Source organism: Heptranchias perlo, chromosome 1, assembly GCF_035084215.1.
Source record: "Heptranchias perlo isolate sHepPer1 chromosome 1, sHepPer1.hap1, whole genome shotgun sequence".
Classification (NCBI taxonomy): domain Eukaryota; kingdom Metazoa; phylum Chordata; class Chondrichthyes; order Hexanchiformes; family Hexanchidae; genus Heptranchias; species Heptranchias perlo.
The window spans coordinates 76,326,761-76,347,683 of NC_090325.1; the positions used below are offsets into that span (position 1 = coordinate 76,326,761).

General features: G+C 41.8%; 1 protein-coding gene across 1 annotated transcript in view; it reads right to left on the reverse strand.

Annotated features, from left to right (window-relative positions):
- Nucleotides 1–3,941: 3,941 nt before the first annotated feature.
- Nucleotides 3,942–20,923, reverse strand: part of slc7a2 (solute carrier family 7 member 2) — a 182,337-nt gene continuing 165,355 nt past the window's right edge. Inside the window, exons 10-12 of the mRNA XM_067986949.1 lie at nt 10,624–10,790; nt 8,199–8,307; nt 3,942–4,718 (exon numbers count right to left, since the gene is read on the reverse strand). Coding sequence (XP_067843050.1) covers nt 4,546–4,718; nt 8,199–8,307; nt 10,624–10,790 — 449 coding nt within the window. The 3' untranslated portion in view covers nt 3,942–4,545. The remainder of the gene's footprint in view (nt 4,719–8,198; nt 8,308–10,623; nt 10,791–20,923) is intronic.

Below are 20,923 nucleotides of genomic sequence, written 5' to 3' on the forward strand. Positions count from 1 at the left end.
ATGTCCGTACAAATAAACAATTCTCCAACCCTTTTTAAAATTTTGATCTAGAAATTAAGCATTTTTGAAACTAGGCAGAACTATGTGCATATCTGAGTATATTTTCACACATCACCAAAAATCTGCTATAAAGAGTCCATTTAAAAATACTCCCAACTACGCTAAAAAGAACCCTTCTTATCCTTTGGGGATCAGGGTGGATTTATACAGAACTTTCAAGAGCTTAAACAGGTGGATAGAGTCTTTGATATGGCAGATTGTATATGGTCTGTGGAACCATTAATGGGCCAAAACATTCTTAAATTTCATGGTCTTATGTTCTTATCCTCACAAATATATTCATACATTTTTTTGCATTTTAGGTTTTTAATGGATTACTTCAAAGACTGAAAAAAATCATTCCGGTGAGTTTTACTAGAGGACCTGCCAGACCTTTTTTAACTCATCAGTGGCTGTCCTCGTCTTTCAATGATTACTGCCATTGCACCCATTGGGTTTAATTTTCAACTTCTTTGTTTGGGCAGTAATCTGGCGGAATGGATCACCCACCCGCTGTAGAACCCGATTTTTCCCACTGTGGAACAAAAATCAGGCAGGTTCTACCCCGGGTGGGTGATCTGCTCCGCCAGGTTACCGCGCAATGGAGATTAACTCCATTGTGCTCATTTGTAGAGCACTACATCGCACTACAATGACACTGGGAGTGGGACGAGTCTCCCTTAACTTCAATAATTACTGAAAATAAAATTATTAAGTTTCAGTTGTACAAGGTGCAAAAGGGACTTTCTGTTGGGAAGGCAGTACACCAAAGTAATATTTTATGCTTGGCTCTGACCTGTAGTTTGGGAGTGTTACAGGTGCTCACTGATGGATTACAAAATAAAATAACTAATTCAGCAGAGTTTTTGATAATGAATTGGTAGGCGTTCAAATTTTCTAGGAGTATTTCTTCAATTATTTTTAAACCTCTTGTTAATCAAAAGTTCTTCTTCCTCCATATAATTTGCTATGTTCCAGCTTACTGGGCAGGCAAGCAACTATTTCTAGGCCAATGCTATCCCTTGAACTGTTCACTAGGATTTTTAGCAACAGTAGCCTGAGGTGAATCTCCTTTTAAACTTTTCTCCTTTCCTGTTTGGAAGTGTCTGTCATTCCCATCAACTTTTGCTGATGGCATGACCGAGATTGGGAACGCACTATGTGGAGAATCGTGGGAATGTACCGATACCCTATCAATCACTCGCTGGTGCAGGAAAATTAGTTCTCAGCTACAGAGCTAAATGAAAATAAATCAACGTCTTCATACAAACAACTGCCTTGTTAATGTTTCTATTCATTCAAAGAAAGGACTGTAACTACCAAGTACCCTTCGGCCAACACTCAAGATCTTTCATCTAATAAAGTTTGATATAAAATAATTTTGTCTTCTATCTTCTAGAAATGGCTCCATTAACTGTAATCCACCAAAATACACACAGGAAATAGCATTGTGAATTAATTACAATTTTTATAAACAGTCACTTTAAGGCTTCAGCAATTTTATCAAACGAAGTAAACTAATCAGGATTAATTTGGGAAAGTAAAAAAGTCAATTTTTGCCTCTTTTCCAGCATATTTTGTGTTTCAGCACAATGAGCAGTGAAAACAAGCAGCATATCCTGATGTGACAATACCATCGTTTGTAAGTCTTGCCAATATTAACTGATTATCATTGCAGTTTAGGAGAATTTAATACATATTGTGAAATAGGTAAAGGTTAGTGATGTTCAAAAGGTTTGAATTGGACAGGCTCCTTTAAGAGGTGTACACCATAAGTATGAATAGCGAGAAGCAACATTTTTGATTAAAAATCAGGTGCTACTGCCTAGGATGGTGGAACCTCCCTGCAGCGCTCTTCAAAATTGTATCCTATCAGTTACAGCTCTACTGAAGCTTATGGTCACCTCAAATATATCAAGGAACTCTCACACATACGAAGAACAAAACTACAATCAGGAACAAAGAAGAAAGCATTAGCAGATTCCATCGATTCAGCAGCAAACATGGAACACATAGCGCTGGAATAAAGAATTGATTACAGATTCATCATGAGAGTAATTTTCACTTTTGGTGTGGGCAGTAAACAGGTGGTTGCGGATCAGCCCCCCATTATGCACCCCACAAGCAGGGTGTATGACAGGCGGCTGATCTGCAATCACCAGTTTACCACCCGCATCAAAAGTGAAAATTACCCCCATGTTTTACTAAACACTCTTGATGTAAAAACTTGCCATTTGGTTGGCTGTTGAACAATGTATTGTAGTACATAATAGTTATTAATTTCCCAGTATCACTGCGGGAAAAATTTCCCTCTATCACCGGTTGTTTGTTACATGATTTGAAATACTCAAAGACTTAAAGGCAGAGTGGTTAACTGATAGGAGCTGTGACTGTAGTTGGAGGGAGTCAGAATTGGTCAGATTTTCCTGACCCTATGATGTGATACCTTATATCCCTCACCACTTGACTTATCCCAGAACTGTTAAAACTACATCAATTGAGGCAGTCATGGCTGAATGACAGACTCCCCTGGAACTTGATTTCTTGGTCTCATGGTTGAGAATCATTTAAACTCATTATTACATGAGCCAGGAGGCTGGTGCTTCACAGTATTTTCCTTTATGTTTCTTCATATGAAGGTGACTTATAATCAGGATTTTTAAAAACAAAAATACAGCACCACAAAAATAGATAGAAACATCCCTTATAAGGACTTGTCAACACTAAACCTTTTGCTAATTCACAGTAAATGTTTTCTGTATAGCTTTTGTACTTTAGCAACATGAATGGTTGTCACACTTTCTCAGTTAAACCTGAAATGTTCTATTTGATCTGAACTCTTTTGACCAAAAATGTTGCATTACTAAGGTTTAGTGCCTACTAACTAAAATTTGCAGGTAAACATGTTAATGGAGGATTAAAAGTGAAAGCAGCTTTATAATGCTAAACTTTTAACTCACTTGGCGAGATTTTCTTGAGTTCGCTCAGTTTAGTGAATATACCTTTCTCCCCTCCTTTTTGTTTCTAAACCCGACTGCCTCTGAGGTCTCTTTTCTCGATTTAATTTTTAAAATCTGAATGCAAAAAAATGACTTAACATTGCCCCAGTGATCTAATTCATCTCCTATATCCCACATTATGAATGAATGCAATAGCACCCACAGAATAATGCCTTAAAATGACATAATTTGGAATAATTACCGAAAATCTTAAGGACAGTATTAAACTTTGCATCACACTGCCAAATGGTAAAAAAAAAAATCACATTTTCTTTTGCTGTTTATTGGAAAAACAATGGGCATGAGTTTAACAGTGAAAAACGGGTGGGTTGGAGGGCCATTGAAAATTTCAACCATTTGACCCGCCCCCAACCTGCCCATTTCCGGATTTCACCAGGGCGGGATGAGGGTGGACGACCAATCCGCTCCCAGGAGGCAGGTCGGGTCTCAAAACCTTTCAAGGAGGCTTTGGGCTTCCATTTTTCTACAGTTTCCGATTTCAACCCTGGAGGTCCGGGATTCCTGGGCCTTCTCTATTGCGCCTCATGAAAGAAGGTGAGAAGGCCCGAGACTAACAGGAAGGTGCCTTTCTGGCACAGCTTGTGGGCCCGGAGGAGCAGGAGTGCTTCCCCCAGGCCCAACAAGTCTACCTGCAGCGACCCCCCAAAGATTGTGGTCCCCCCTCATTCCTGATTGCGGACTCCCGACCTCGATCCTCCCCCCCAATGATTGCGGACCCCTGACCCTGATCCTCCCCCACAAAGATTGCGGAACCCCGCGATGACCCATGATCCTGACACCCCCACCCCCCAATGACTGACCCCCGATCCCTCCCCCCGTGACTGACGACCCCTTTGTCAACCCATGCCCTGTGTCAACCTACGCCCACCCATGCCCCCCCCATCCATACAAAGACTTACCTGAAGACTTACCTGAACACGTCCTCTCCCTGGCTGGTCTCCCGTCCGACTGAGACCAGCCTGTCAATCAAGCCGGCCAGTCGGATGGCAAACCAACAAAAATAAAACGTCCTTACGTCAAAATTGTAAGGATGTCCGGGAAACCCTTCCGGATTTCCCGTCCGCAATTTGACCCCCTCCCGCCCCCTTCCCAGCTCAGAGTCAAAATCATGCCCAATGTGTTGTAAATTGGAAATTAAAATCTTTTCAGCCACTTGTCTCCCAGTAGATAGTTTTTTTCATTGCAGAGGTCCTTTTGTTTTGGGAAAATATATTTAACTTTTCACCCAACATTTTGATGGGATTAAATCAACCATGGAGTCACTGAATGTGGAACAGAGGTACATGTAGCTAATCAGCAAACATACTTCAGTTTCCCTATAGGCAACTTCAGGTGATCTGCTACAAAACACTCATTTGTTAGTACAAATCGGCCATTTACAGAGATTTGACATAATTTAGAGACCAAAGTCAATACAGCTTCACTGCTCATGACAACACAAACATGTTTGACGTAGCAGACCGGCATGTTGTATTGCTCTTTAAAGCTAACATTCACTTGTCTTTTCATGCAGAATAAACTGGTCAAGCTCAGTTGCCATTTCATCGTCGTCCATTCCTTCTACATTCTTTTTGTTCTCAGTTTCGCTGTGCACTGATTCATCATCATGGTGACCTTCCACACTATGTCTGATGCCATAACTAAAGTAGATTGCAAATCCTTGAAACAGAAAAGAAAACAATTATTAAATAGAACAAGCAATGTGAAAATGTGGTTATTGTTCAGCAGTGTTACTTACATTATAATATGTAAAGGAAATTTGATCAAAGTTCTAAAAAGATTGAAATATTTTCTGAAGTTTTCTTTAAGAAAGTCAAAAGTTCAGGAAAACAAATAAATATTCTGCATTTTCTACAGCTATAAGAGGCTGAATTTTGATGTGGAAAAGGATATTTGGAAATAGTTCCAGGTAAGGTTGTACATCAGTAAAATCATTCCTTCCATCTTTTTCTTATGTACAGTGGAGATAACTGGTAAAGCTCAAGTGTGGCGGTTAGCAACGACAAAGGTTCTCTCGAATAAATCTCCTACTGGAAAGTTTAGAAAGAAAACAAAGGGGAGTCCCTGCAAGACTGGGAAAACGTTTGGTTATCTGACATTGTAATTGAGCCCTTCAAGTCTGTTACAGCCTTAGAACTCACCTCAGTTAATGTCCATTGTCTTATGACTGAATATTTTTAAATAAATCATGCAGTTGCCAGCTATAACCAGCAGATGGCATCACTACATGCAAATCACAACAGTCAATTGAAGCACTTTCACTTGTCCCTAGATTTCTTTTAGTAAGCTATTCAACCTCCTCTGGCATTGCACATATTAAGTCAGAAATTATAGTCACTCTCTTACCAGTCTCTGATGACTTTGTTTCTTTGTGTCTCTTTTCTGCTTCTGTCTCTCTCTCTCTCCTGTGCTGTATCTCTCCCCCATAGCTCTTCCTTTTACTTCTCTCTATCCTCTTCTGTTCCTCTTTTGTCTTTTTGTTTTCTTTTCTTCTTTCCTTTTGGCTGGGAGGTGGTGGGTGGTGTGACAGCGAAATGAGCCATCAATGGCTGCAGGCTGCATTTGGGGTGGGGAGGTTTGCAGGGAAAATGTGGCCCTCAGTGGCTCTCATTGCATCCCTAGCCCTTCACCGTCCCACTACCCATTCTCGTTCCAACCAACCCCTACCTCTTTCCCTTTGAACTACCCACTCAACCCATGAATCCTCCCCTTTACCTTAATCCCCCACCCACACCCTCACTCACTCCTACCTATGCCCCCCAAGGGTGGGTGCTGAGAGGCCAGAGGCCCTCTCACCCTCACTCTATTTCCCTCTCCCTTCCCCTCCCACTCCCAACCCTACCTGGTTCCCTATTAGCTTTCAAAGTTTAATTCGTTTTTTTAAAGAAAAGAATTCAAATTAGAATGAGGAAAGAACCTGCCCATCAGCCTTTCTCTCTATTTGTGACTTTTTGTGTGTCTCTCCCTCTCCTTTTGTCTCATATATATATAAACAATTAGAACCTCTGTCTCACAGTATAAGCATTAGCATTGATTTTTTCCATCAGCAAAACACAGATGAGATAATCAATTAGCTTCCAAATTGAATTGTTTTTATTGAAAACTGAAGTAAAGTGAAGAAAGCACACTCTCACCTCTCTCTCCAGAAAGGAAAATATCTCAAATTATAACTGACTGAACAGTTCTGATGTACCCGGGGAAATTAGGTACATATGCTCAGAATGTACAATCTAAGTTTAGGTTACAGAATCGCAGTTTTGGGCAAAATATCAAGTCTAAGTGTAAGTTTTTGGGACCTTCAAGTAGAAATTTTAATGAAGGCATTAAAAGACAGAAAAGGCAATTCAGTGGACAAATATAATCATGTTATTGTGAAATATGTAATGTTTTGATTTTTTACATTGTCCTTAAACCCTTATTTTGGACATTAGAAATTTCAGTTACTGAGAAAAAATGGCTCATGAAAAGCATTTTGAGATAGCATTTTGAGTGAATTGTGGGAACCCAGTGGCTTGATTACACAATCTTGGGGTAATATACTTTTACTGTTAAATAGCAATAATTGTGTGTCACACAGCGTCACACTATAATACTGAAAAGGCCTATCATAGCACCAGCTAAAGGAGTAACAGTACTGCAAGTACTTATAATTAAAAGGGCATCCCATGTACCAAAATTAAAAATAAATAGATGTTTAAAAAGTATGAATTTTGTCAGATCAATAACCTAAAAACCATAAATAATTTTTATTTTAAAATATTTGGTTTACACATTCTATGATGACTTCTACATTGCCCAGGAAAGATAAGATTTAAGTTTTTTGGGTTTTATTTTCACAAACTGTGTTCTTATTAACATTTAAACCTTTAGTTGGGGAATGACATGTGGAAAAAGAACATTTAAAATTGGGATAAAATCAAATAAAATATTTTAAAACTAAAACAGGGAGAATTATAAAAATAAATTATCTCATTAGCTTATCTCTACTGGTAAATGTAAAAATGTAAATGGTTCAAACATTAAGTTAGTTTTTAAAATAAACTTTCCAAGATAGCCAGCAAATGAAGCCATTTTATTTATTTAATCAACAATTACCCTTTCTATCTACTGAGGGACAGTATCACAGGTGCTGCGCACCCTCAGAAACCATGCCCAAAAATAGCCATTCTTCATAGAATAGTGCTGGAAATAAATAGCAAATTCATCAGCTTCTGCGAAAAGAATACAGGAACTACACCGAAAACTGTAACCTATCTTTTCTCTTTGCCAGTGCTGACAGGCCAGCTGTATACTTCCGGCATTTTGTTCTTATTTCAGATTTCCAACAGTTCCTTTTTATCTCAGACTATTCTTCCTGTGTGAGGCTGATAGCCAATATCAAGCCTCACAATGTCGGCACGCGATTTGACCACAGCTGAATCCTATTGAGTTCTCACCTGACAGCTACACAGACTGCTCTCTGCTAAAACAGGGAGAATACAAGCTTAAAAATCTATTGCACAATCCTTTACAAATGATGCGCACAATGGAACTGCTATTAAAGTAATTCTATCTCATGAATTAAAAATAAATAACCTGCATTTACCTTACACTTTGAAGCCTTATGCTCTGTTTTGGATTTGGCAGAATTCACATTTGCATCTAAGGTAGTTATATCTGCTGTTCTGAAACCCACACTGTTTATTCTCAGGGAGGTAGGGAGGGAACTTAGCTGTCATTTTGGGAAAGAATGACCATTGTTTCTTCAGACCATTCCTGCTCTCCAATAGATGACTTAGATCTTCACCCAACAGTTTTATTAACTAATTTTGCTCTCTGAATTTCTCTCCTCCCTTTTGTTTAAAAGGCAAGAATTCGCTTGCTGGATACAGCTGCACAGATAATGGTCAGCACCTCAACCAAGTGCCCATTGTTCATGAGTGACCATTGACGGAGTGCCAGCGGACTATCGGTTTGTGGTGGACATTACATTGATCCTGACCTCTTTTCACCCAGCTTTCACACACATCCAGGGGCACAACGTCCCACCAGGAATTTCAGGGCTGTGAACCTTGATAGCCCTAGCTTGATAGTGATGGCACTTTCAAATATTTTACATTAATAAATATATGTAAGAAAAATTGTACCACTGGTGCTTACCAACAGCCATCCAAATAGCAAAACGAATCCAAGTGTCCCCACTCAACTGCATCATTAGATAGATATTGACAAAGATGCTGACAATAGGCAAGAATGGTAAGAGTGGCACCTAAAACATATCAACATGGTTAATGTTAACTTCTTATAGTAGATATACAAAGGTCTTGAGATTCTACAACTTAATCTTTCCTAAATGGCAATTCACAGAAAAATCTGTGGTGATTAAGTAACATTACTGACACAGTTATATACATTGTACAGTAATAAAGTACTATCAGATATCTGAAACAGAAGAATACCAGCACTGCCAAGGTGAGAATGAAGAGTCAAAGAGCAGTATCCATAGGCTCAATCCTTGGTTTTATTTAATTTAGCTAATCTCAGTAGGAGATGGCAGTAAGGGAGCTACAACTGGCATTTATCCCTCTGAGTTAGGCAGGGACAAAAGAACGAATCAGTCAGGTTCCTGCTGCTGCTCACTATTAAGTGACTCCTGCTGGACAGTGTACGTGTGGGTACCTGGTGAGGACACTGTAATAATAAATTAATCTTCCGACATGCAGGGCCTGAAAATCATTAAGCCTACTGCGCCAATGTAAGTGCGGTGGAGTGGGATTTCTGCTCTTCCTCAGACCACCACTTTTGGCCCCGCCAGATTATCTAGAGACAGGGTGGGGTCATCTAATTTAAATAATCCCAGCAGGCAACGGCACCAGTACGGGTGCGTCTTTGTGCCCATGGGTGGATGCATGAGGAAGATGGGGAGCTGTATGACAGCTTGGGGATGTGGTTGATGGCCCCCTACCAGAAGGTATGGCAAAGCAAGTCATTAGCCCCCTTTGGACGAGAGCTGATGAAAAAACAAATTGTTAAATTCAATTCTGGGATCTTGCAAGCCATGACCCCAGCCTGGAGACTGCAGAGGGCCCCACTTCCTCCGCTACAAAATCCAGGAGACCAGTTCTTCCTGGCGTCAGATTGCTGGGAAGAAAGGAGACGGGAATTCTGGCAGGGGAAGCTGTCTTGCCCTGCCTCCTTATGACTTCAGGGGCTTTGTATGGAGCGGGCAGAATTTCCACCTGCCCCATTGGAAACTTCCTCCTGATGCTCTTCTGGGCGGCGGCCCACATTTCCAAGTCTTCCCCCATCATTGCACCAGGCTCAATCCCTGGTTTTATTTAATTTAGCTAATCTCAGCAGGTGCCTAGGCACCAAGGAAATTCGGGGCCTCACTATCTGGACTCAAGTGCATAACGGCTAGTTGGGTAAGGTGCCGGAGGGTGCCTAGGGGCATTTGGAACCTCTCAGTTCTGGTATCATTCTTGTAAATCTTTTTTGCTCCTTCTCCAGTGCCTCTATATCTTTTTTATAATATGGAGATCAGAACTGTGCACAGTACTTCAGGTGTGGTCTAACCAAGGTTCTATACAAGTTTAATGTAGCTTCTCCGCTTTTCAATTCTATCCCTCCAGAAATGAACCCTAGTGTTTTGTTTGCATTTTTTATGGCCTTATTAATCTGCATCACTACTTCAATAATTTGTGTATCTGTACTCCTAGATCCCTTTGCTCCATTATCCCATTTATACTTTTATTTTCCAAGGAGTATGTGGCCTCCTTATTCTTCCTACCAAAAAGCAACACCTCACACTTATCTATTCATTTGCTAATTACACGCCAATTATCTTCAAAAGAGTCATAATATTGTGCTGACCACATGGTGTTCCTATCTATCTGAATAACTAGAAAGAAAATACAAACAGTAAATTGTCAGGAAAATTTGTAAAGTTGTGATGTAAATGATCACGGCCAAAATTAAATTTAGTCAGAGTGACATTAAATTGCAGTCAACACTGAACTAATGGCTGCAGCAACACATATGTGCACCACCTATTGTTGTTTTCTGTTTTTTTAATTCATTCTTGGGATGTGGGTGTCGCTGGCAAGGACAGCATTCATTGCCCATCCCTAGTTGCCCTGAAAATGTGGTGATGAGCCTTCTTCTTGAACCACTGCAGTCCATGTGGTGATTCTAGTTATTCTTTGTAGCGGTTTGATACAACTGAATGCTTTGCTAGGCCACTTCAGAGGGCAGTTAAGAGTCAACCACGTTTGTGTGGGACTGGAATCATATACAGGCCAAGACATTAGTCAACCAATTGGGATTTTACGACAATCTGACAGCTTCATGGTCACTTTTACCGATAACACCGCTTTTTAATTTTACAGATTTTTAAAAACAGAATTCATAGTGGAATTTGAACTCACATTCTCCGGATTACTAGTCCAGTAACATAACCACCACGCTACTGCAGGCCACATATAGTACATATCATCCAGTTACCCCCTCTGCATAACCCACAAAATTAGTTAACCCCTTGTTGAATTCAGCAACAGAAACGCTAGAAGGAATGCTGATTAATTACCATGAAAACCACTTTGATCTGACTTTGAGGTTGTTTCTGGATGATGAAAACAGCAACACCGAACAATACCAGGAGTAGAGCAAGAAGCCCTATGCTCCAGGGCACCACAGAAAGAATCGCTTCATTGCCATAAGTGATCAGCACACTCAATGCACAAATGATAACAGCTGAAAAAAATGAAGTAAATTAGATTAGTCATTTAAAATAATGCATTACATTTAAGTGCATACATTTTAAGGGGTAAATTTTGTGTCACCTCGCCTGTGAGCTGTGCATAGCTGAGACAAGGAACAGAATGTGGGATAATATATTTGCAGATTAGAAGGAAGAAGAGAGGAATGTTCTGTAGGTCAATGACAACAGCAGTATTAATAGAGAACCAAGAAAGGTTATGTTGGAGGCAGGGAGATTGGAGACTAGAGGTGAGGGGGATTTGTTTATGAGACAACAAGCTTTTCTGTATCCTTTCCTAAAGTATGAGAGAGGTGTTAGAAGAGCATCTCAAAATATGGGCTCAATATTCACTACATTACAGGAATAATATGGGAAGAGTACAGATAAGAATCATTGGAATGTTATTGGGAATGGGAAGTTATAGTTGTAAAGAAAAGCTCCAAATTTAGAGATTTTCTCACTGGAACAGCGAAGGTTAAAGGGGGTTCTAACAGAGATTTTCAAAATTCTGAGAAGTTTTGAGAGCAAACTGTGGAAGTTTGTTTCTGCTGGTTGGCGAATTGGTAACAAGTGGGCACAGACTTCGAATTATTACCAGAAAAACAAAAGGGGGAAGTTAAGAATTTTTAAAAAAAGGGTCATTAGGACATGGACTGCTTTACCACAAGTGTCTAATGGGCAGAGAAATGGGATTAGAGTAGATAGCTCTAGATGAAGAGCTGAGCACCCCCACAGATGTGAAAAGACTGCTTGGCTTCTTGCCATGCTGTATTTTCTTTGATTCTTGGATGGTCTTGAGCTTCGTATTGAGTTCTTGTATTTGGCATTTAGGAGAAAACCAAACTTCTTTGAAGCAGCTTTAGCAAAATACACGTGGGAGTTCTATTTGAAGTCAGAGGAGATAGTGAGGCCAAGAATGTCATAAATGAAGGAGCACTAAAGATGCAACTATTAAAGATGAGCTGCTGAATGTACTTGTGAGATATATGAATAAACTGTCTTTGAAGAATTAAAGGAAACAGAATTTACATTGCCCCACTGAAGAGCATGGACAAGATCAAAATTTATTGAATCAGTAATTGCACTGCGAGAGGAATGGAAGGTGTATACACTGAGGACATGTGATCTGGAGGAACTTGATAAATGCAGAGTAGAAACATCAGAAAAAAGAGTGGATAGAGTTATATTATTAGTGGATGAGGTGATTGCTATGAGCAAGCAGAGTGCCTTTGATTTAATGGGAAAAAAAAATCAAATGCTAAGTCATCGACTACAGCACAAACAGAACAATCAGAGAGGAAACTAGATGGCTATAAACACAACTCTGGTCATATGATCAAGGCTGCTGGTTTGTGGTTTACCTGTATAATTTGATGGAATAGATTGTGATCCCCAAAACACTGCCAAGGATCATAGAAACGTAGAAAATAGGAGCAAGAGTAGGCCATTCGGCCCTTCGGGCTTGCTCCGCCATTCAAAATTATCATGGCTGATCGTCTAACTCAGTACCCTGTTCCTGCTTTTCCCCCCATATCCCTTGATCCCTTTAGCATTAAGAAATATATCTATCTCCTTCATGAATACATCTAATAACTTGGCCTCCACTGCGTTCTGTGGTAGAGAATTCCACAGGTTCACCACCCTCTGAGTGAAGAAATTTCTCCTCATCTCAATTCTAAATGGCATACCCCGTATCCTGAGACTGTGACCCCTAGTTCTGGACTCCTCAGCCATCGGGAACATCTTCCCTGCATCTAGACTGTCTAGTCCTGTTAGAATTTTACATGTTTCGATGAGATCACCTCTCATTCTTCTAACCTCTAGTGAATATAGGCCTAGTCGACCCAATCTCTCCTCATACATCAGTCCTGCCATCCCAGGAATCAGTCTGGTAAACCTTCGTTGCACTCCCTCCATGGCAATGGCATCCTTCCTCAGATAAGGAGACCAAAACTGCACACAATACTCCAGATGTGGTCTCACCAAGGCCCTGAATAACTGCAGTAAGACATCCCTGTTCCTGTACTCAAATCCTCTTGCAATGAAGGCCAACATACCATTCGCCTTCCTAACTGCTTGCTGCACCTGAATGCTCGCTTTCAGCGATTGGTGTACAAGGACACCCAGGTCTCGTTGCATCTCCCCTTTTCCCAATCTGTCACCATTCAAATAATAATCTGCCTTTCTGTTTTTACAACCAAAGTGGATAACCTCACATTTATCCACATTATACTGCATCTGCCCACTCACCCAACTTGTCTAAATCACATTGGAGCCTCTTTGCATCCTCCTCACAGCTCACATTTCACCCCAGCTTTGTGTCATTTGCAAACTTGGAAATGTTACATTTAGTTCCCTCATCCAAATCATTGATATATATTGTGAATAGCTGGGGCCCAAGCACTGATCCCTGCGGTACCCCACTAGTTACTGCTTGCATCCTGGAAAAAGACCCGTTTATTCCTACTCTCTGTTTCCTGTCCGTCAAACAATTCTCAATCCATGCCAGTATATTCCCCCCAATCCCATGTGCTTTAATTTTGCACACTAACCTCTTGTCCGGGACCTTATCAAAAGCCACTGGTTCTCCCCTATCTATTCTACTAGTTACATCCTCAAAAACTCCAGTAGATTTGTTAAGCATGATTTTCCTTTCATAAACCCATGCTGACTTTGTCCAATCCCATTAATGCCTTCCAAGTGTTCTGTTATCACATCCTTTATAATAGACTCTAGCATTTTCCCCACTACTGATGTTAGGCTAACTGGTCTGTAATTCCCTGTTTTTTCTCTCCCTCCTTTTTTAAATAGTGGGGTTACAATTGCCACCCTCCAATCCGTAGGAACTGTTCCAGAGTCTAAAGAATTTTGGAAGATGATCACCAATGAATCCACTATTTCCAGGGCCACTTCCTTTAGTAGTCTGGGATGTAGATTATCAGGCCCTTGGGATTTATCAGCCTTTAGTCCCATTAATTTCCCTAGTACTATTTTTTTACTAATACTGGTTTCCTTCAGTTCCTCCTTCTCACGAGACCCTTGGTTCCCTAACATTTCTGGGAGGTTATTTGTGTCCTCCTTTGTGAAGACAGATCCCAGCATCTGAAGTAACATAAACAAATCGCAATTATCTATATTGCCCTTCACGGTCAAATAGTGTTCCAATACTCAACATCTGGGCACACACAAAGAATGGCCACTTTCCGTTACCTGAGGATTGCCGGCATCCGTACAACTGTATTCCAGCAAGGGTCTATGCTTTTGAGGGTGGGGAAGAAACAAGGTGATCTGGGAAACAACAGCACTGTGGGAGAACCTTCACCACATGGACTGCAGCTTCCATTATTTTAGAAAACGCCAATGCATAGGCAATTAGTTTGGCTCAGCTAGTAGCACTCTTGCATTTGAGTCAGAAGCTTATGGGCTTATGGGATCAAGCTCCACTCCAGGACTTGAGCACATAATCTAGGCTACTTCAGTATAATACTGAGGGAGTGCTACACTGATGGAGATGCCAGCTTTCAGATGGGGCATGAAACCAAGGTCCCATTTGCTTTCTTAGGTGGACATAAAAGATCCCTTGACACTATTCAGAGAGCAGGGAACTTCCATTCATCCTTCAAATGCGCAACCTCTACCTCCTAAAAGGACAAAGGCATCAGGCACATGGGAACAACACCACCTGCACATTCCCCTCCAAGTCACACACCATCCCGACTTGGAAATATATCGCCGTTCCTTCAACATCGCTGAGTCAAAATCCTGGAACTCCCTTCCTAACAGCACTGTGGGAGAACCTTCACCACATGGACTACAGCGGTTCAAGAAGGCGGCTCACCAACATCTTCTCAAGGGCTATTAGGGATGGGCAATAAATGCTGGCCTCACCAGCGACGCCCACATCCCATGAACGAATAAAAAAAACACATCAACAAAAAAAAACTGGTTACAGGACCTTGTGTGTAACAACAGTGACTATACTTCAAAAACAATTCGGACTGCGAAATACTTAGGGATGTTCTAACAATGTTAAAGACGTTATATAAATAAGTTCTTTCTTTCTTCTTCTTTCCATTTGGAAGGGTAAGAGGAATCACTTTTCTCAGGGTTAGGATAAACACATGCAAATTTCCAAAGGAAAAGAAGGGTGAACTAGGAACTAAAAACAATCACTATCACTAGAGAAAAAGTACTAGGTAAACTAATGGGTCTAAAGGCTGACAAGTCCCCTGAACCTGATGGCTTGCATCCAAGGGTCTTAAAGGAAGTGGCTACAGAGATAGTGGATGCATTGGTTGTAAACTTACAGAATTCACTAGATTCTGGAAAGGTCCCAGCGGATTGGAAAACCGCAAATATAACACCCCTATTCAAGAAGGGAGTGAGTCAGAAAGCAGGTAACTATAGACCAGTTAACCTAACATCTGTCATTGGGAAAAAGCTAGAATCCATTATTAAAGAAGTAGTAGCCAGGACATTTGGAGACTCATAATACAATCAAGGAGAGTCAACATGGTTTTATGAAGGGGAAATCGTGAGTGACAAATTTATTAGAATTCTTTGAGGAAGCAATGGGCAGGATGGATAAAGGGGAACCAATGGATGCAGTATATTTGGATTTCCAAAAGGCATTTGATAAGGTGCCACATAAAAGATTACGGCACAAGATAAGAGCTCATGGTGTTGGGGGTAATATGGTGGCATGGATAGAGGATTGGCTAACTAACAGAAAACAAAGAGTCGGGATAAAAGGGTCATTTTCAAAATGGCAATCTGTAACTAGTGGGGTGCCGCAGGGCTCAGTGCTGGGGCCTCAACTATTAACGATATATAGCAATGACTTGGATGAAGGAACAGAGTGTCTTGTGGCCAAATTTGCTGATGATACAAAGATAGGTGCAAAAGCAAATTGCGATGAGGACGCAAAGTGTTTGCAAAGGGATATTGACAGGTTAAGCAAATGGGCAAAAATTTGGCAGATGGAATATAATGTTGGAAAATGTGAAATCATCCACTTTGGGAGGAAAAATAAAAAAGCAAAATATTATTTGAATGGAGAAATATTACAAAATGCTGCAGTACAGAGGGATCTGGGTGTCCTCGTACATGAAACACAAAAAGTCAACATATAGGTGCAGTAGGTAATCTGGAAGGCAAACAGAATATTGACCTTTATTTCTAGGGGGATGGAGTATAAAAGCAGGGAAGTCATGCTACAACAGGGTGCTGGTGAGATCACACCTGGAGTACTGCGTACAGTTCTGGTGCCCTTATTTAAGGAAGGACATACTTGCATTGGAGGCAGTTCAGAGAAGGTTCACTCGGTTGATTCCGAGTATGGAAGGGTTGTCTTATGAGGAAAGATTGAACAGGTTGGGTCTATACTCATTGGAGTTTAGAAGAATGAGAGGAGATCTTATTGAAACATACAAGATTCTGAGGGGACTCGATAGGGTAGATGCTGAGAGGATGTTACCCCTCATGGGGGAATCTAAAACTAGGGGGCATAGTCTCAGAATAAGGGGTCGTCCGTTTAAGACGGAAATGAGGAGGAATTTCTTCTCCCAGAGTGTCGTGAATCTTTGGAATTCTTTACCCCAAAAAGCTGTGGAGGCTGAGTCATTGAATACATTCAAGGCTGAGTTAGACAAATTTTTGATCAGCAAGGGAGTCAAAGGATATGGGGAAAAGGCGGGAAAGTGGAGTTGAGGTAAAAATCAGATCAGCCATGATCTCATTGCATGGCGGAGCAGGCTCGAGGGGCCGAATGGCTACTCCTGCTCCTAACTTTTATGCTCTTATGGTCTTCTGCACTGCCACCACAATGCTCTCGCATCACTCCTCACATCCACTCAACCATCATCCTCACCTTGCCAGCACTTACTCACCGCCCCAGTTCCCATTCGAACACTACCACGCAACCCAATCCTCATACAATCTCATGGCTATGTCTCACACGCACCCTCCCATGCATCTCACTCACGGTCACCCCCACCCACACCAATGCATGCAGCGGGTCACTATGCAACCATCACTCAATCACGCCTCTCTGTGTTTTGCCAGGATAGGAGAAGAGATGCCAGAAGGCCCAGGAGAGGGATGATGGCGCAAGGGGACATGGAAGTGGGGACGCCACTCAAAGCGCTTCCACGTCTCACCCGTTGCCCCCCTCTCAACCAGTACCTGCAATGCTGCCTCCTCTCCAGGTGGCCGAATCTGTACATGCACAGGTGGAGCAGTCTTTGGCGGGGCCCTCACGGGCACCAAAACCCAGAGGGCGTCCGTGCAAAGCATCTCATCGGTCAGGGCATGGACAAGAGCAACCTGCCACTACCTCTGCTGAAGCCACAGGGGTAGCGCCACGTAGGAGTTCCCGTAGACGTAAGGCTAAGGTTTTGTGAGCACAAAGGGGATGCACAAGGGTGTATGACGGAATGTCATGTTTTTGATTTACTTTTGTTTGTTTTGCAAAGCACATTAAAATTTGTTATCACCACTACTGCCACGTCTTTGCAAATCTTGTCTGGTTTGTGCAATAACTCCCTTTCCTGAGGATCACCATGAAGACCTACACCTGATGCCACCCATTGTGTCACTGCAGAGTGGGTGTAGGTGTATTTGCAGGGCTCTTTTGTGCAGACGGCTCAGAGACGCCGGTGACGTCCCCGGTGGCACCCTGGAAGGATGCGGAGGAGAAGTTGTTGAGGGCAGTGGTGACTTTGACGGCGACAGGTAAGAAGATGGTGCTCGGGCCAGCCGGGAGCAGCTCGGCATCAAGGAGGCTGCAGATGTCCACGACTACATGTCGAGTGACTCTGAGCCTCCGTGTGCACTGCTCCTCAGAGAGGTCCAGGAAGCTGAGCCTCGGTCTGTAGACCCTGTGGCGAGGGTAGTGCCTTCTGTGACGCATCTCTCTCTGCGGTTGCCCTCCCTCCTGCTGTGCAGGTGGATGTATCACAGCACTGTGCTGTGGAGCTCCACATATCAGAGGTGGATGGCGTGGCCAGCGAGGCTGGTGATGCTGTTCGTCCTCCAAGCAGGTCATGACTGCAGCTATGGCGGCCCCCATCCGGAAGATGTACGTTTAAGGGGGTCCGCAAGGTAGGTAAATGTGTCTGCACACCGGGGTTGAGGTTCCAAGTTGGTGAATTTTAGTGTTAGGAGGAGGGTGGTGCAGGCCAAACTTTGTCCAAAGTGACAGAGTGGCATCCTGCAATGAGTGAGGGTCTCCCCCACCCCTCACCTGTCAAATGGACCTTTACAGCTCCCACAGGCTGGTGGCTGCAACACATCTGTTTCAACAGGGAGTGTTTCCCCCAGTATGGGAAACATGCTCAGTTGACCTGAAAATCCCACCCCTTCTAAAATATCCTTCCAATCAGGTCTGCAAACGACCTGAACTATCAAAATAATTGCCTTAAGTGGGATCCCGCAGGCTTTAATTGCTGGTGGGAGTCCCGCATGCGGGGGCTGCGTGCGCATCTAAGCGCGTCACTGGGGAACCCGGATGTGGGCGGGTTGGAGCCGGGCTCCGGACCCGCCCCGGGAATCCAGAATTTTTGGAGCCCCCCCGGTCACGAATGCACCTGCTTGGCTATCCTAAAATCGACCCCTTGAAGTCAGTTGTAATGTTAGAATGAAAAGTCTCTTTATCAAAATAATTGTGATTAGTTGGATGAGAAAAGTGAAGAAAAAAGCTCAGTTCTCTATTTAGAAGAGCTAGAAATAATGCATCAAGATGAAAGAGGAGTGTATAAGAGGATTCTAAGAAGTTATGACAGCTCTGGCAAGGGTCAGAAGAAGTGGCTCCAGAAGGTAAAAGATGACAACAGTTGCCACTTAAACTTCTGTTTAGCAGCTTTAATATTGGATTTACGGAGGTTATAATCACAGATAAAGTGGATTTGCCATGCTTGAGAATGAAAAACGCACTAGGTGTAATAGATAAGAATTTATACAAAAGACATTAGAATGGCAGGCACGATTGAACCAAGATGCTGCACTAGATCTGGTGGAAAAAAAGTGAGATAATAAGCCTTCTATGCCAGCTGGAATAACATCAGTTACTTCACTGGCATAAACAAAAGAATCAGAGTGAAAGCAGCAGTTGGCCCAGGGAAAAGTAGCAAGGAATTCTCAAACAATGCCAGTTGGCTGACATAGTGAAAAACAAAACATGACTGGTACTTTATTGTAGAGTATTATATGAGGCAGATAAGAGACATTGGTGAGAAAAACCTACTGTAGAGGAAACAGATACGGCTTAATAGTCGAGGTTAGAGGTAGAGGTAAAGGAAAGGTCTAGGAGATTAGCCTGGGGCGATGATCAAGGATAATAGTAGCCTGATTGACAAGTGGTATGAGGTGATTCAACATAGCAAAGATCTCTGTTCCAGTGTCAACTTGATGAGTAGGAGAGGAAACATGACAATTCCAAAAATAGTAATTCTAGCAGAGGGAAAGGTTCAGCTGATAGATTTGTTTGACAAAAAATGGAAAATATTGGATTTACAGAGGTTTTTGTTTAGGTAAAGGTATATTTCTGTTAGGTGAGGGTATCAAGTGATATGGAGCTAAGGCGGGTAAATGGAATTGAGGTACAGATCAGCCATGATCTAATTGAATGGCGGAGCAAACTCGAAGGGTGAATGGGTTACTCCTGTTCGTATGTTCCTAAAAGAAAGTTGTCTAGGTTGGAAGTTTGACAGAAATAGCAGATGAATTTACTGAGGCAATAGAAAGATTTTTAGCTACAGGAGATAGGACTAGTGATTCATGTAAACTAGCATGGAAGTCAAAATATACATATGCATTTGCACCTCCTTTGGGTAAGAAGTTGGAGTGAAAGTAAAAGGAGCAAACTGAAAGGAGGAAGAGTCAAAAGAAAGGAAACTTCGGTTTTAGTGAAAAAAGATTAAGATAGTATTATTGACTGCCTTCTGGGAACCTGTATAACCATTGATCATTCTGTTAATATGCAATAAATCCTGTGATGAAAGCCAGTAACATAAAACTAAAACAAAACAGCAACAGCCCCAGTATGAGAACCCCTGTCAAACATAAAAGTTTGATTTTACAAAATAGCGCTCCTGGTAACAGCTTTGTTTAGTTTGTTTTATCATGATTTTATTTCATGATAATAAAAATGATATTTTTTTCATGCAGGAGGGTGCAGTAGGTCAGCCAGTGTCCTTTCATCTCTGGGACATGAATTCAAATCCAGTGGCGGCTGGTGGAATAAAGTCTCCTCTGTCTGCAAGGGTCCTACAAGAAATATCTTTTATCTGACCTGGGCATGCTGATACTGGGTACCCAAAATGGAAAGCTTCCAGTCTCTAAAACTAACACCCTTCAACTCGATGAATACCAAATACACAAAAAAGCATAATTGTACTATCTGTACCTCAGGCCATTAACTCATTTATTGTGTAGCTGAATAATATCATGGAAAATGACCTAGCCAGTTTTATGTAGGAATAGGTGACAGAGTTAATCAACGCATGTGGTAGGTACATGTTTTTTTGGTGTTTCGACTTCATATGTCGTAACTGGGGCTCACCATGAGTGGAAATATTTGGAAGGATTTGGAAATTAATTTGTGGGGTTTTTAGTTAAAATATTCCTTGATGAGATAGGCCCTGGTTTCCCTGGCCAACATCAGGGCATTTCCTCCCCTTTGTAGCTGCTAAGTTCAAAGTCTTCTATAACCATGTCTCTCCTACTCTCTTCTGATATTTTATAAGTATATCCTCTCAATAGAAAGGCTATAATATATGCAGGAATTTTAAAAATAAATAAGAAAGTACAGAACAAGGAAAGTTTTTTAGCTGCTAAATTTGTGGGGCCCATATTTTAGGCATCCCGGGTAGATGCCTAAAACAGGCGTGAGGCACCTTGAATATGTAAATTAGGGGTCTAACACCTGTTCAAAAGACGTCATCGGAACCCGATTGCCAGTTTAACCCCAGACCTACAAGGGGAAGCCGCTGTGGCTTAACCAACAGGCAAATCCGGCGACAAGTGGATCGGGGGCCAGAAGAGGCCCAGAAAATTTAGCTATTTTTATTTATTTCTTTGTGAGCCAGGAGGAGCAAGAGCTCGAAATCTCACTCCCACCCACCAGCAA